General features: G+C 39.7%; 1 protein-coding gene across 2 annotated transcripts in view; it reads right to left on the reverse strand.

The window, feature by feature from the left end:
- nr5a2 (nuclear receptor subfamily 5, group A, member 2) overlaps window positions 1-15764 on the reverse strand; it is a 76985-nt gene extending 61221 nt beyond the window's left edge. The window contains exons 1-3 of one of the 2 annotated variants that reach the window (XM_059340585.1): window positions 15122-15764; window positions 12031-12149; window positions 8190-8331 (exon numbers count right to left, since the gene is read on the reverse strand). In XM_059340585.1, the coding sequence (XP_059196568.1) occupies window positions 8190-8331; window positions 12031-12149; window positions 15122-15203 (343 nt within the window). In that variant the 5' untranslated portion in view covers window positions 15204-15764. Of the gene's footprint in view, window positions 1-8189; window positions 8332-12030; window positions 12150-13674; window positions 13779-15121 lie in introns of those variants that run through there. The other variant, XM_059340586.1, reaches the window with a different exon arrangement.
- Between the last annotated feature and the right edge of the window lie 659 nt (window positions 15765-16423).

Here is a 16423-nt window from a genome sequence, read left to right on the forward strand (position 1 = left end):
AGACAGACTCAAAGAAATACATCATGCGACATCTAAAGCTTCAAAATGTCACTGTCCATTAGCAGAAACTTTTTCTTTACAAAACCCCAAAGGCTAAAGGCCTGACAATAAGTATTTTTTTCTGATGAAGCAAACATACCCACGATGCCCCCTGCCTCCCCCCCTCAGTAAAGGATCCTGTGGTGAGGATCACAACGAGTCTGTGCCGTGGGTATTTCTAATGAACGAGCCGGGCACACGGTGGACTGCTACGAGGGCCATGTGTGATCTGGCCGACTGCTGCCATGGGGAAGCTGCTCTGCTGTCTCCCAGTTGGGGGGCGCTGGTGTTAATTATTCATACTTAATTACCTCTTACTCTGACGAGGCTCGCAGAGCCCAGCGTGCAACGAGCTAACGGACGTCTGGGAGACTATTGCAGCAGAAAAACACTCACTAATACCAATAATGTAAATTATCACAGACATATTTTCATTGTATTCGGTGAAAGAAACCCACATATTTAAGTGCAAATACATGCACATACATTTGCTCAGATCATACACAGCAAAGAGTCAGATAACATGTTAAGTCAGCCTGAGTCCACTCCTCATGATGTCTTGATGGATGAATGAAAGAACAAGGAAGAAAATTGAAGAGGGGATGTGTGGAGGAGGCAGGGTGGGGAGTCAGAGTTTGGGGTGAGGAGGGGCACACACTCAAATACACACACACACACACACACACACACAGACCACAGACTCACACACTCTGAGCTGCCTTGGGAGTGATTTTAATGACCTCCGTCACAAAAGTGTCTGTCACTGATCTGAGCGAAGGAGCCGAGAGGGGAGACACACACACATACACGCACACGCATGCGCACACACACACACACACACACACAAACGCGCGCGCACACACACACACAAACACATTTTCTCACACACCCACATGCTGACTCTTTCTCATACATTCTTAAAGAAAACACACACACACAAACACACACTAACATGGAAAGCACCACACTCTGGTCCAGATCACACAGAGTGATGGTAGCAGGCCAGACGCTCAGCCACCTTGGAGAGCCCCCGACGGCTCAAATAGTATGTAATTTATACACAGTGATTTCACACACACACACACACACACACACACACACACACACACACACACACACACACAGCCATTTTCCACCATGCTTGAGGTCAACTCCAGTGCCCACTCAACGAGACGCAGGGATTATCATGACCGTTAAAAAATTGATCACACATCAAAGGGAAAAAAGAAGGAATCAGGAGCCGTCAAATGTATCCATTATACATTATTGTAGGGCGACTTTAACTATTAATGATTTCTCCACAACAGCGTAATTAATGAGCTGAGAAACTAATAGTTGGCCCTACTGGGAAAACAAAATTAGGCCCTGACTGCCTTCTCGCCCGCTTCGGACCCAGGGACCCACATCATAACATGAATATCAGGATTGGGGGGGTGTGGGTCTCATCACACACACACACACACACACACACACACACACGATGAGAAAGACACAGATTCTTTGTCTCTAATTAAACAAGGTGATTTGCATGCATGTAACACAGATTAATATGGACGGGGGAGGGGAAGAGGGGAGCAGGACAGTGTGTGTGTGTGTGTGTGTGTGTGTGTGTGTGTTGGGGGGGGGGGGGGGGGTGTTTCATGCACAAATATGTTTTTTATGCTACAACAGCACGGAGGTAATTGAATTTCCCTTTCATGAAAGCTTGTGTCTGTTCCAAACTTAAACTCACTGGTAGGTTTCTGTTGTGCCAAGAAAGCGAAATGTCTTTTATGTTTGTGGTTTGTTTGGCATACACAACACAAACTGATAAGTTAGCATGACAGCGACAGCCACCACTGCTGAACAGGCAAACAAGAAAATTAAACTCCATCAACAAAAAAGTGCAAGAAAAGTGCTGCATACTCAGCTTGATTGACAGGATTTGTCTGGAAAGCACAGCTATGAGCACTCAGAGCACTAAGCCCTGTGTGAAGGTACTGTAGAGGCCAAAAAAAGGGAAAAGTTTTAACTGCAGACTAAGAAAATATATAATACACAGTATATAAAATTAATGTATGAACTGAAAGCATCCTAAGGAGGAAAAAAATGAATATATGAGAAGAAACCTCTGTTTGTGTAAAAAGGATCTGGTTTGGGTGATACTGTGGGTTAGCAGTGAAGCTTTGGGGCTAAAACCAGGCTGAAAGGCTAAAAGGCTGACACTGTCTTCCACTCTGAATTCCCCTGACTTACTGTCTGAGAGCACATCCACACAAAAACACACTCAGACACACACACACACACACACACACACACACACATCCATAAATTCAGAAACTGACCCGACCAAAACCCTGTTCCTCTTTCCCAAAAGTATCCAGTACCTCAGGTACACCCAAGTACAAACACAAACAACAACACATGCACAGCATCCATAACACACACACATTTCCCATCCACACATAGCCTGAAACACACTGAAACACATCACACACACAACAGCCCTCAGCGCTTATATCCTCTGATTTATGGTTGTTTAATATACAGGAATATTAAGCGCGCGTAGGTGAGGATCCCTGTCGGACGCCGGCATATTAATGGGTCCCGCGGAGCCTTGCTGACACCCTGTTTGTCATGTCGGGGCCCCGGCCCCTGCTCCGGATGCGCCCTATCCCATGCACACACATGAATACCTATGATACCTATGCATAAGTAATGGGACAGCTCCCTGGCTTCCACCGTAGGTACTGGGAGGCTGATGGAAGACAAATCAGAGCGAGAAAGATGGAGACAGGGAGGAAATAAAAAGTGGAGGGAAAGGGAGAGCGATACAGTGAGGAATATACAAACACTCAGATGCTGATGCTAATTTGTGCTGAATGGCTTTGTAAAGGTTTTGCATTTTTACATAATATTAACTAAGATTTGATGATGGATTAACGGCATTAAAAAATAGATAAAATTAGGAATTGCTGAAAAGGGTGATACCTGCGGAAGCCTCTGTGAGTCTGTTCAGTTGTGAGATCAAAAGCCCGATAAAAGTTAATGAAAGAAAAGTTTGATATTCTTAAAATAGGTCACTTAGTATTTAATATATTCTTTAGTATATTCTTGATTAAATTAAATAAATCAAGACTGTGCTGGCTGGTTAACTTCAAATCAAGCTGGGTTTAAACACAGAAAATATAATCTGGCATCCTGGGAACCTCAAGCTGTAAAATAATTACATAGTAAATGAATCAACATGTTATCAGTGGAGGTCAAAAGTTACATGCTGTTTTTTGTTTTTGTTGAAATATTGTAATTATTACCATTTTTCATGTCTGTCATCAACTAAAATTTCATCAACTGTGTATTTAAACTCACAGTATCACACATTTAACTGTTACGCTCTGACTTTAAAATAATACACAAGTGAAAGAAATATTAGGCAGCTCAGTGAAGCATGTGATACAAGATAACTTCTAGCGAGCATAAAAAGAAAATCATGCCAGTGGGAGCTGTTCAGATACGGCACGCTTCATCAGCTTCAGTGAATGACGTGCTAATGGGTCAAACCTTAGTGGGATGTGGCTTTTTTTCTTTCTTTTTTATCAATGAGTCAATACTGAGAGCTGAGATACTACAGTGCATACCAATAACCAAGGATTTTTACAGCATGGTAGCATGTGTGTTTGTGTGGGTAATGAGTGTGTGGCTGCCAGGCTCCATCATCATTATGTGTGTATAGAGTTATTTTTATTTCAATACAGTTTGACACAATTAACCGCATGCACTTGACATTAACTGGAAAAGATACATTATCGGCAGAAACAAGCCTTTTTTAGACACATATTTATAAAAACCAACTATCTTAGAATTTTATAATAACCAATAGGATTTTTAAATCAGACAAATAATTTTTGGGGATTAAACCTGTGACTAAACAGGAAGGCAATCCAGGCACATATATAGGAATACAGGTATATAGCCATATGTAGGCATTAATACATCACAGCCTATATTAAAACCTATATATGGATATTTGTCTTTTTGCCATTTTTTATGTAATTAATTCTTTTTTTTTGTGTAATCTCATCTCATGTAATTTTGTTGTTTTCATTTTCCTGGTCATGTGACTGCCTCCCATTGGCTGTTGTTACTCTAGGTCAGGGGTCAGCAACCTCTTCCATGAAAAGAGCCATTTTTGGCCAAAAATCAGAAAGAAAAACCCCCTGGAGCCGCATCTTTGAGCCTTATGATGAAAGTAATTTGCCAATTTCTCTCTGCAAATCAAGCAAATCACTCAGCGTGAAGCACTGGCAGTTCAAGTAAACAAATCTGTCTTTTCTGTTGTAGCTAGGTTTGGCAAAAATGTATAGAAGAATATAAATGGCGAAGAGCCAGATGGTCACAGGCTATGATGCACATTTCAGTTGACTAAAATATTGTTTTTTTCCCTGTCTATAGGGTTTATTTTTACAATTTGATCATGTAAGAATCACTACAATGATGTGGGTTAAATTGTAGACAAATTCCATTTTTTTTTTTTGTCAAAGAACAGGGAGCCACTGCAGACGGCCTGAAGAGCTTCAGTCAGGTTGCTGACTCCTGCTCTAGGTGAAGACCTGTTGTCTATTCATTTACAGCCCAAGACCAAGTAGTCCAAACATGTTGGGTTTTTATTAATTTAGCTTTTTCATATATCATTTTTTTTTTTTTTGATATATTTTTTTATATTTTAGAATGCCTGGATTGCCTTCCTGTTTAGGCCGTATTTGATCTACGGTTTAATATACAGAGCATCTCTTTTCCCTAAACTTGTGACTACTTGAACAGAAACCTAGCAGGCTTCTGTTCACTCTCACTGTTGATGCAATAACAGGAAAGAGGTTTTTTTTATGTTACACACTGGGTCAGTGGTAAGTCATTTATTCTGTGACACAGGGAAGAACATGATAGGCTTGTGCAGTGTTTTCTTCAATGCACAAAGATAGGCTTCAGCTTTAACTACTTTTGTTTTGTTATCAGCTCAAGATAATGCGACCGATCTCTTCGTGTGAGTGTGGATTCGGTGAAAGACACGTCACAACGCTGTTTACTGTACATCACTCAGATATGTGCCATTTCACCTTGTTTCGCTCCCTTCACTCAACTTTGAAACATTAACTGGTACCACGGTCACAGCAAACCACACATACTGTCCCATTGGTTGGCATGACTAATCGACAAACAGGAAGGACATTGAGTAACACCAGAAAGGCGAAAGTAAACAGTTTAAAAAAATACAGTTTGAGTCAACTTTAAAGTTTTCCTCAACATTTTTTTGTCCACATTTGGTTTCCGCTCAATATCCAGAATACACATGTTGCTGCAAGCTGCTGTGTAATGGACTGAAAAGATTGCAATAACAAAATACATGACCCCCAAACCTCTTTTCCTCTTTCACTGCTATTGTACACATTTTTTAGATCAAATGACAGCTTATCCCTCTCGCCTGTGGCCTTCTGAACACCTTTTTGGGCTTCTCATGAATATATGTATGTGTTTACCAGGCAGAGAAGTATGTGTGTATAGTGTGTGCGTGTTCTGAGGGGTGTCAGCCTTTCTGTACGGGACGTCTTTACTGGTTGTGGCAGGAGTCACCCACTGGAGCTCCTGGCCCCTGACAGAGTGCTGCAGGGCCCGTCTTGCCCCCGAGCTGAAAGCTACCGCCAGCAAAACAAATCAAATGCTGCCCCCTCCCCACCCGTGTCAGCTGGAAAATGACAGGCCGGGACATTCTGCCCAGCGGCCATTCACAATTAACAGCAATTAATTACAGCGCACATGGCAGCTAAAGGGAGAAGAAGCCTCCGGAAAGATTTCAGTCAGGCTGTCTTTGCTCGACTATCACCCTCCCAGGGTCTTATTTCTTTAATAACTTTTCTCAATTGTATGTGATCTTTTCAGGAACCTGGGGATTTTTAAATTTGCTTAAATAACAAATGTGTGAAGAATTTTGTTTGAATATTAGACTGAAACCTCTCTTATTTATGTACTACACTAAGTTAAACAATTAGCAGTATTTTACAAGGACAGTAAAAAAGGACACTGTAACAAAATCTATAGCTTTTAAATCCCCTATTTCACTCCAAAATTAACGATTTCAGAATAAATCTTAAACCCGTGTGTGGAAAAATAGTTGATTTTAAATATTATCTTTGACCATTGGAAGAATGTTTCTTGCCCTGCCGTCCTGTCACTTCTGGATAGCCATGTTTGAACAAGCTTCTGAGCCACGTTCAAATTAAACAAAGAGGCCTCGAACCGGCCGGCCAAAAGTATCATCATTACCATTCTCGCCATGCCGCCAAGTTTAATATTTTATCTATTACTCTGTCTGGCAAGTTTAAGTGCACAGCAGCTACAAGATACCCCCCACCTCCCCCTGACCCCATCTAAAATACTAATAAGCAATGCTGAATTTCAACGCTTTGGTAGTAATGAAAGGTTTCACTTCACAAAGTTTTAGTTAAACATTTGCTAGAACAGATGATCTGTTCATTGTTCAGTGTTTAAATAAATATAATATTCTCCTTTCATAGAGGCAATTATTATGTCAGAGCAGGTATCAACTTTTTTTCTAAATGGTGGATGTGTCAATTTATAAGGAAACTATTCATGTGCAGATTGATCATGGAAGAATACTTTTACACTGAGGTTCCAAAAAAGTAAATGTGCTGAAACACCTCCGTGGAAGTCCAGAACCTCCAATTTTAGCTGCCCCCCCACTACCACCAGCACCACCAAAAAAAAAAAACTTTCAGTAATTGCAAACAGGCATCATATCTTGAAATATATATAAAGCAGCACAGAGAAAGCTGGATCTGGTTTTCCACTCCTGCAGATGCGTACTGTAAGTTCTGGATCATATTTTAGTGTGTGGTGTTTGCTATGAAACCCCAGAATAGACAAAATCTGCGGTAAACTATTCATGAAATCATACCGAGAAAACAGTACTGTATGTGAACTATAAAAAAAGATAAATACTCTCCCTTCTGTTGAAAGCCAGCCTGGAGGCTATACCATGCTGTGGAATCAAGAACTCTACTTAAGTACATATTTGATGAACTTTACTAGTATTTCCCATTTTATTCTACTCTCTAAAATAAGAAACTTTTTACTCCACTACATTTATTTGACAGCTTTAGCTAATGCAGTTGTAAAGTAAATCTAAATTAATTAATTAATTAATTAATTAAATGAGTTCCATCTAAACCACATACACCAGTAAAAGGCTACATAATAACATATCAATAATGATATTCAAAGAATATAATATTTAATAGATAATATTTAATAGTACTCTCAGGGGACATTTTTCTGCATTATGAATGCTTTTGCTTTTGATACTTAAAATGCATTTTACTAATAATATCTACTTTTACGTGTGTGATTTGAATACTTTAACTCAAGCAAAACACGTGAGTACTTCAGTTTTTGGGCCTTTGAGTGAGACATTGAATTCTTGATGGCCAGTCTGTTATAATATATAATCAACTCTATTATCAACTGTATTTATCTATTTATGTATCTCGCCCTACCAGCTATTGTTGCACTGTTGAACGTCTCTCCTTATGTTTAACCCTTTAACTGCCTGCTCAACCATATAGTCGAGCACATTTTAAGTAACCATATCTCAATGAAAGGAGTGTTTAGCTGAAATCCACCTCATTGAGCCATCTCTACCACTTGGCTGAGGTATGTTTTTCTAAAAAAAAATATGCAGATGCCACTGTATCTTTAAATAGTATGCCTCTTAGTTGCATTCATTGCTGTAAATATGAAACATTTAATGTTATTCCATCATAAATATGCTGAAATAATTAATTAAGTATGTAGTTCTTGTCACCTTCTGAGATGATTTCCAAGTAAATATGGTAATTGTATAGAATAAATATGTGGGAATCATAACAATCACAACTAATTCCATTTTTAATAAAATGACAAATGCTGGTGTACTAATATTTGTACCTTTGTAAGAGAATGTGGTTTGTATTTTTTGTTTTACAATTACTATATGGATACAAAAGGGGGTTAGAGGTTTAAACACATTGAACAACAGAAGCAAAACACCAGCAAAAGTTATAATTTCAAGTCATTAAGCCACGAGCCAAACTGTAAAAATGTAAACATGTTTTCTGTACCTTCTAGCTTCATGCCGACGGTGAGGCACTTCTGGAAGCGGCAGTACGGGCAGCGCTTCCTCTGGGTCTTGTCAATCTGGCAGCTCTGGTTCTCTATACATGTGTAGCGCTTGTTGTTCTGGACGGTGCGCTTGAAGAAGCCCTGTGGAGAGAACCAATTAAGACGTCAACCCGCTTGACCCCTGCAATGCGATGGTAATTGGCCCATTCACACTCCCAGACAGATGGAGAGGGACAGGCTTAATGGATACACACAAAGACACACACACACACAGGGGGAAGTTTAGAAATCTGCACTCCAGTTGATGATGCTTTCTGGACACACACGTACAGAAAAAGAAGCAGGGCATGGATACACACTTTTTTGTTTTTAGAAAACAAATAAAACATCTTTTCTGAAAAGTTTTTTTTTTATTATGAAAACTTGACATCACACAAGGAAATTATTTATACATTTGTAATCAGATTATATTTTCATTTTAATCAGCTTTGAACAAATAAGGAAAACATAAATTATAATGCTTCACTTGGTGTTTTCACTGCAAACTACTTTATAAAGTGCATGAAATCTTGTGTCCTGTCAATATGACATTTTCAGTATTATTAATATCTCAGTATATTCGGGTAAAGACTCTAGAATTTACGGGGAAAGCATCTTTTCAACTCCCCGCTTAATTATTGAAAAATATGAGCACAGGAGTACAAAAAATCCAATAAATTATATCCATAATTCACAGTTCCGGGATTACAGAGATTCATACCTGCAATGTGGAATTAATTATAGACGGCAGCAGTGAAAATCAAACGAAGGGAAGATGGTATTAACGTATTCTAGATCCATAACCTAGGAGGAGAATCCTTAAACCTTGTCTTTAAAAAAATAAAAATAAAAAGGAACGTGCTGCTGTCAATATCTCACCAAACACAAAATTAATTGACAATCTGCATTGCCTGATCCGTCCCAATAAAAAATCACTGCACTCGGTTTTGGATTATCGACTTCTCAGTGCTAAAAAATCCATGTTTCAGAGAGAACTTTCTCTCCAATTTTCCATTTAGTGCACAGCATGCGCTACAAATATCTGAACCAAACTGGATTCTAACATGCTTTGAAAACCACACAACATCACGTCTGGGGATTAAGCGGACACATCACTGAAAAGCTTTCATTTGACCGGCTGGTTCAAACCAAGAAAAGGCACTCGTCAAGGCTCATTTTTATCCGTAAAATGATTCTTGCAAGCAACTTTTGCCCATTTCAGCAGCCATTACAAATAGAAAAGTTTCTCATTAACCCCAAAATGTATCACTAATTAACATTGCATGGTTAAGCTCTACATACAGGTAATGTCCAATTTTAATTTGATAAATTATGTCAGTAATTGAGTATACCTGACCTTGGATATCCAACCGAAAAAACTGCACTCGTTGCACAAAAGCAGAAACCAGGAAAGTGCTTTTACTTCATCTCAGTCGTGTCCATTATGTCCAACAAAGAACCACAAAAATATAATTCACATCACCACTTTATCTCCTCTGAGCCCCGTCTGCCGAACTCTTCACTTGCTATAATATATGCTCTTTCTAACTTTTAATAAATAAGTCAAAATAATAATTTGCTCTGCTCATATTTATTCCTCCTTCTTTAAAAAAATATTTTCTTATCTGCACTTCTTAAATATATTTTCTCACTGTGCATGATGCCTCTCTGACCCTTGACCTTTTAACTAGTTGCTTGTAATGTCAGTATTTTAGGATTATTCTGTTATTGCTCTCTCTGCTCTGTTTCAGTCTGCCTGCTCCTCTACAACAAGGACCATGAAGCCGTTTCAGCTTGTTGTTGTTATTCCAGCAGGTATGATGTAGTACCATGTTTACTCTATGTGGACTTGTGTGCAGTATGAACTGACACTCTGTGTGTGTGTGTGTGTGTGTGTGTGTGTGTGTGTGTGTGTTTGTGTGTGTGGTGGTTCGATTATAAGGAGGTTAAAGAATCTTTCTTTCTGCATGTGTGTGTGTTCCTGAGCCCAAAACTGGCAACCCAACGAAAGCTCCAGAAATAATCTGGTAACAAATGTGTCCTATTCATAACTGTGCAGGGGCGGGTAGGAGAGTAATTGCAAAAAAAACAGGATTCTATGTTAAAAGTATTTCCAAAATCAGATAAGACAAAGCTGTGGATCTCTAACCCAAGTCGAAGCAGATTAATAGGAAAGTAAGAATAAAATCGAAGTGCAATTTTTTCCAATCTTCACGCAGCTGTGGTCAGAGAGGAGCCTCCATTACACTTGAGATGAATTGCGCTGCCTTGCTGATGGTGAGTATTTAATCCCAATATGAGTCTGTAACATGTCAACACTCTAATGTATCAGTCCAGCTCTGACACTCATACTTTTACAGAATAGATTGGCTGCATTTTAGAAATAATCAATGATAAGCTTCAGGTAATTATCAATATCATTCATGTTTTAACAAGGACATGCAGCACTTTATAAAAGACTTCTTCATCTACATCCTGCATGCACACACACACACACACACACACACACACACACACACACACACACACACGTACACACACACACAGCAGACTGTTTCAGCTAAACTGGGAAATGTGTTTGTGGACTGGCTCTCCAACAGAGCTCAGCAGAGATGCCACTGACGTCTCCCTTCAAGCAAGTGCTTAGCATCCCAAGGTCATAATATGGGATAAAATCTATAACATCTGCTTTGAATAATGACCACATAGGCAAGAAATGCTCGCTGCGGCATCAATACTGTGAGCGGCAATTTTTACACTGAATAGTGTTAACACAGAGACATTTGTCTTAGCTTAATTTTGTGCTGACAGCTTTACTGGCCGAACAAAAAACTTGGGTAAAGCCTATTAGCTCAGTGTTGAGGAGAACAGTGGAAAGAGGCAGAAAGGGACAAATAGGTTGTTGATAGAGCTCAAAATAATAGCAGCAACAGTTTGCTTTGTGGTTATTAACCTGTGTATGGAAACATGTTGTTGTTGCTCTTCTCTTAATGAACTTGTGATGAGAGTTTTCGACATAAGGACACAGGCTTGTACAAACATAGGCGATATTAGTGTGTACTTTACTTCCTCGGTTATACCCTCCTCCCCCGCCTCCTGTGTTTGGTGGTTGCAAAAAAAAAGTATAAAAACCCTTTGCATGTGTTTGAACTCTTTTCATTCACCGCTTTTCAAAATCGTCTGACACTCACAGGAAAAGTTTCAATTGTCACAACAACATTTGACCCTCAACCTCTCGACTGTTGCCTTTCCTGTAATGACGAGGAACTGAATCTTTACTGAACAGTTCCACTTGTTTCAAGCAATTCTGGACAAGAATGTCTGCTAAATGCCAAGCGTGCAAAAATATAAACGCAAAAAAAAAAAACCACATTAAAGTAAAGCTGTAAAAAATATAAGAAGCATATATGCTTTATATGCATGAAGTGTATTTTAAATGCATACTGCAAATATGACTTTATCTGCAATATTTAAGGAAAATAACGATTTTAAAGTAAATAAAAAAACAAAGAGAACATTTATTTAGTCCAGCTTTCCTTCTCTATACTGCAAACACACAGGCAGTAGTAATCCAATCAAACCAGGCTCAGCTACTGTAACACAAGTCAGGCTTTGATACACTACAGGATCACACCAATAATTAACTGTTATACATAATTGAGACCTCACTACTAAAAAACAATTTTGGACTCTATGCATATTTTAGACATTAAAGAAGATATTGTAAGGCCACCATGCACATATAATATTATTATACTGTACTGGTTTTCCACAGGGGAGTGGAGAATGAGAGGAACTAACCTTGCAGCTCTCGCAGGTCAGTAGTCCGTAGTGATACCCCGAAACCTTGTCTCCGCACACGGGACACATCTCGTCCAAGTCTTCGTCATAGGAGTAGTCCATCATTTTTAGCTGGTGCGCTGAGGATGAGACACGGACACACAGAGAGAAGTCTATTTCAGTGCTGAGCAATCTCTTCTCCAAAAGCCCACTTTCATCCATCAATATGAACCACGGGGAACCACGCGACGCAACTGAATGATTATTTTTTTTCAAGTTCTGTTAGACTTGTAGAGGTTTAATTTGAGGAGGGGAAGACGATAAATAGTTGATTTTGGACTAAGTTAAAAGGACGCAACCATTTATTTCTCCTTGTTGCCGCCCTCTCTTCATTCGTTGCAGACAGGAGCCCCTCCAAAAAAAAAAAAAAAAAGCGCATGAAAGTGAGCCTCATAAATATGCATGCATCTAAGTCGTGAAATCGCTGGGGGAAATGGAGAGATATTAGAGTTAAGGATTGGAGGAGAAAATGTTACCGCCCACAGACAAATGAAGACACACAGAGAAGCCCTTATCTCTGCAGGCGACCAGTAAAACATCCAAAACCAACTAGAACCAACATTATTTTTCCCTCTCGAAGAATGACTCGCAGTGCTACAGGCCGATTGCTTTACTCCCTTTTATGTGTTTTGGTGGTGCAAAAGCAGAGGCAACATTTAATGTGACTTTCTGCGTGCGCTGGAGAAAATAGTCCACTGAATTTATTTTCACAATAAATTACTGCGATTTAAAATCAATTAAGTTGAATTCCACACAGTTGGCACGTTTTACATTGCCTCTTTATGAACATTTAACACTGAATATCCCTCAATTCTATCGCGATGTATTTGTTGTACCTTGCATTGATAAGCCTGTGTGTGTGTGTGATAGCGCTAAGCAAACAGCCTGCTGACATTTACAACAGTTACAAAAGCATTTATGGTTCTAATCATAAAGAGCTGCCAGGATAAAAGAGGAAAACCTCAGTGGATGTGGCTGTAAAAGTGGAAATATTTTGTCAACTAGATGCCTTCCAAGGCCTCCACATATATTACTGCTCTCATCTGCTCACTGAGACCTTTTAATTAGACATGATTTCTGGTTTGTTAACGCGTTGCCCTGCTGGGATCCGCGCTGCATATTCCAGCTGAAGCAACAAGTTCCACCGAGCTGCCGCTTTTTTTCCACAGAAGCTCAAAGCACAACTCCATTTCCAAACTCTCTTCTGCATTTAAGCGCAAAAAGCAGAGCATTTGTTGGGGCTCTTATCGTGACGCACGGCAGCTGCAAATTTGGACACATTTGAATAAAGAAGATTAACATTGGTTGCAGTTACGCAGTGGCCGCGGTAAATAAAAATAAATGCTCCCACGAATCAAGAATATTTCCAAATACATTTTATCCACATATTTCTCATATAAAATTGCACTCCGCTGTTATCCTTGCATTCACGTGTTAATGGATTATATCAGCATAAAAAGCTGTTTTTTGTCTGTATTAAAACATTTTTTTTGATATGGCTAAATTGAGTTTAATTGAACCGTCCTGCATCCCTGCTTCAGAGACAAGTAGAGGTTTGTGCACACAGGAGTGTGTGCAGTTTACAGAAACACACTGATCTCTCACCTGCTCGCTCTCACCTCGGCGGCCACTTGCTCATTCAATTTCAATTTAAAAAAAGCGACATTTGTCAAAAACGCGGATGATTCCAAGAGAAAAGGCTCTTTCAGTCCCAGCTACCTTGTTTTTAGCCCTGCGTAAAAGTAGATAACGGGCTCTGTGACAAGCCACTCCTTGTCTTGTGAGTGTATGTTATCAGCGTCTCATAAAGCACACCGGGCTAATTGATTGCCCGTTTATATTGCTGTGAAATGACGTGAGGGGGATGAGGGGATACGTGAGTTTATCCTGGGAGAGGAGCGAGTTCTTTTTAAATGCTCGCTGCTTAATGTGTATTTTAGAGAAATAGATCAAGAAAACAATATTTTAATTTATGCCATAGGGAATTTTCATTAATATATGCCCAGTCTGATTTTTTTCTCAATCAAGGCTGCACATTTTTGTAAGATCATAAACCCAATTTCGCACATTCAAAAATCGTAAGCAAGCAAATGTTTGTCATTCATGGGTTGTAAAAAAAAAAAGCTAATAAAATGAAAAATACCTACAATATTAAAGCATCATAACAGCAATATCTCCTACCCCTTTTTAAATTTAGTTAAGCATCATTTTGAAAAATAATCATTTTAGGCCAAACTCTATGAATCATAGAGAAGCAGATATTTCTAAAGGACACAATAAATTATAAATGAATTTGGATGCATTTATCTCAAAATTTTGACAATTTTACAATTTCTATTAAGAATAAATTAGAGCAGTTTTAAAATGATTCTTGGACGAAAGTTAAATGTCCCGAGGTCAAATTTTGGCAGGAGGCAAATCATTAAATGAAATCTCTAAAATTATGTTCTGCAGATTTTTTTTTCTCCTTTTTGATAAATTAGCACCAACTTTGTCACAACCACGGTTAGTATATGTATTCATACATATGATTAAAATCACGAGTCAATTCTGCAATGCACAGTGTTTTTTTAAGTTAAAAAGTTCAGACCTTCTCTGCTTTTACGCACCAGGCGCTCGCACACTTCCAGCATGAGTGACAGCTGGGTATACTCATTGATCACGGGCCAAACATTAAAAAATTGTGTCCAGGTTTGATCAGCATTAATGCTTTATAATTATTATATCAGAGTAAATGTTGGGAGAAAATAACAGAAAACTATCCCCAAAACCATAATGGTAGAAAGTCCAAAAATCTCAAAAAAACGAATGACCTCCACATGCTTAATAATATGACACGGTCACCATTCAGTGCCAATATCAGCAATCATTGTCCTATAACATCCGCAGAGATGTGTTGATTATAAGCGTGTGCAAAACTTTTAGTGACGCTGAGGTACGCCGGTGAGCACCGAGGACTTCCAGCCCGGTAACGCTCCGTAAGTCTGCTAAAGTGAAAGCTTATGAGTTTGTCTTGTTGTTTTACGGGACGGAAATAAATGACACTCCTTACCTTGCATATTCCTTGGCATGCGCCGTTGTTCTCCATACGATCGAGCGAGTCCCAGGGATTCAGTCTCGACTTTGGGCAGCATGTCAGCGCTGCCGGCCTGAGCTGGAGACTCCGCACCGCTCGGCGGGGCACCTGGACGTGGGGAGGCAGATGTTCCCACAGACGCAGCTCAAAGTGTCCCAAATGTCTTTTTCAGCTCTTTAATTCTTACTTTCTGTCTCTCTCTGTCTTCCAATTATCGGACCATGCTCCGAAATTGAAGCCTGATTCAAACGATTCAGACTGCCTTCAAACGCCCGGGTAGCATGATTTAACTTCACTTATTTAATTTCTCAGAGAAGAGTACTAATAGCGCAGACCACAGACGAGTGATTCCTTCGACACTTAATTAAGAAACAGTTGCGCGCTGAGTTAAGGAATCAGTCTCTTACACAAACGAGAAACTGCACCGCGTCCGGTTTAAAAGACGATGGTAAGTTTCCTTTTAGCTTTTCCAAAAGTCTTTTTCAGCGCGTCACCCATTAAAGTGAGACCCTCTGTGTAACTTTCAGCCGTTAGCAGACGAATACGCGCCACCGGGGCCGCCCCCTCCTGTGCGTAAAGTCGGATTCGGTGTGTCGGTCGGACTGTCTGGAGATGTGGAGACCTCTCCTCCGCCTCCTCCTCGCGGCTTTGTTTACTCCTCTCTCTCCAATCCGGGGCGCATGCGGTCGTCTGACATCATCTCTCCCCTGATCCAATCAGGCGAGGAGACCGGGAAACATCGCCTCAAACCCTCCACTTCCATCTCTCCGAAATCTCAGCTGTTTAATCCCGTTAATGATGGACTTTAAAAGCGGAGGGAGAACAAGGAAATCAAGCGAGGTGATGCAACTGCGTGTGAGAGCAGACTCCCCGTGAGCGCACGGAGCGCAAAGGCAGCGCGCCAGGTATGTGTGTTGGAGCGTGTTATAACAGGAGTTTGCTGCAGCACACGTGCACGCGGGGATGCACAATTCTTTAATGTAAAGTTTTTTTTATTTTTTACAACACTTATTTTTATATATATGTTGCATATGGCATTAACCAGTTTTAGCATGATCTCTGCTTATGTGGTCATAAGGAGCCAACGGATCATTAAAATATCACAAAATATAATTAAATGAAATATAATAACTTCTTTCTTTCTTTCTTTCTTTCTTTCTTTCTTTCTTTCTTTCTTTTTGTAATGGAGGAGAAGGACACACATAATTCTTTATAAAACACAAAAGTCATATAACCTCTGTAGCACCAGTAGCTCAATTGTATTTAGTTTGTTCAATT

The sequence above is a fragment of the Centropristis striata genome, chromosome 9, assembly GCF_030273125.1.
Source record: "Centropristis striata isolate RG_2023a ecotype Rhode Island chromosome 9, C.striata_1.0, whole genome shotgun sequence".
NCBI lineage: Eukaryota > Metazoa > Chordata > Actinopteri > Perciformes > Serranidae > Centropristis > Centropristis striata.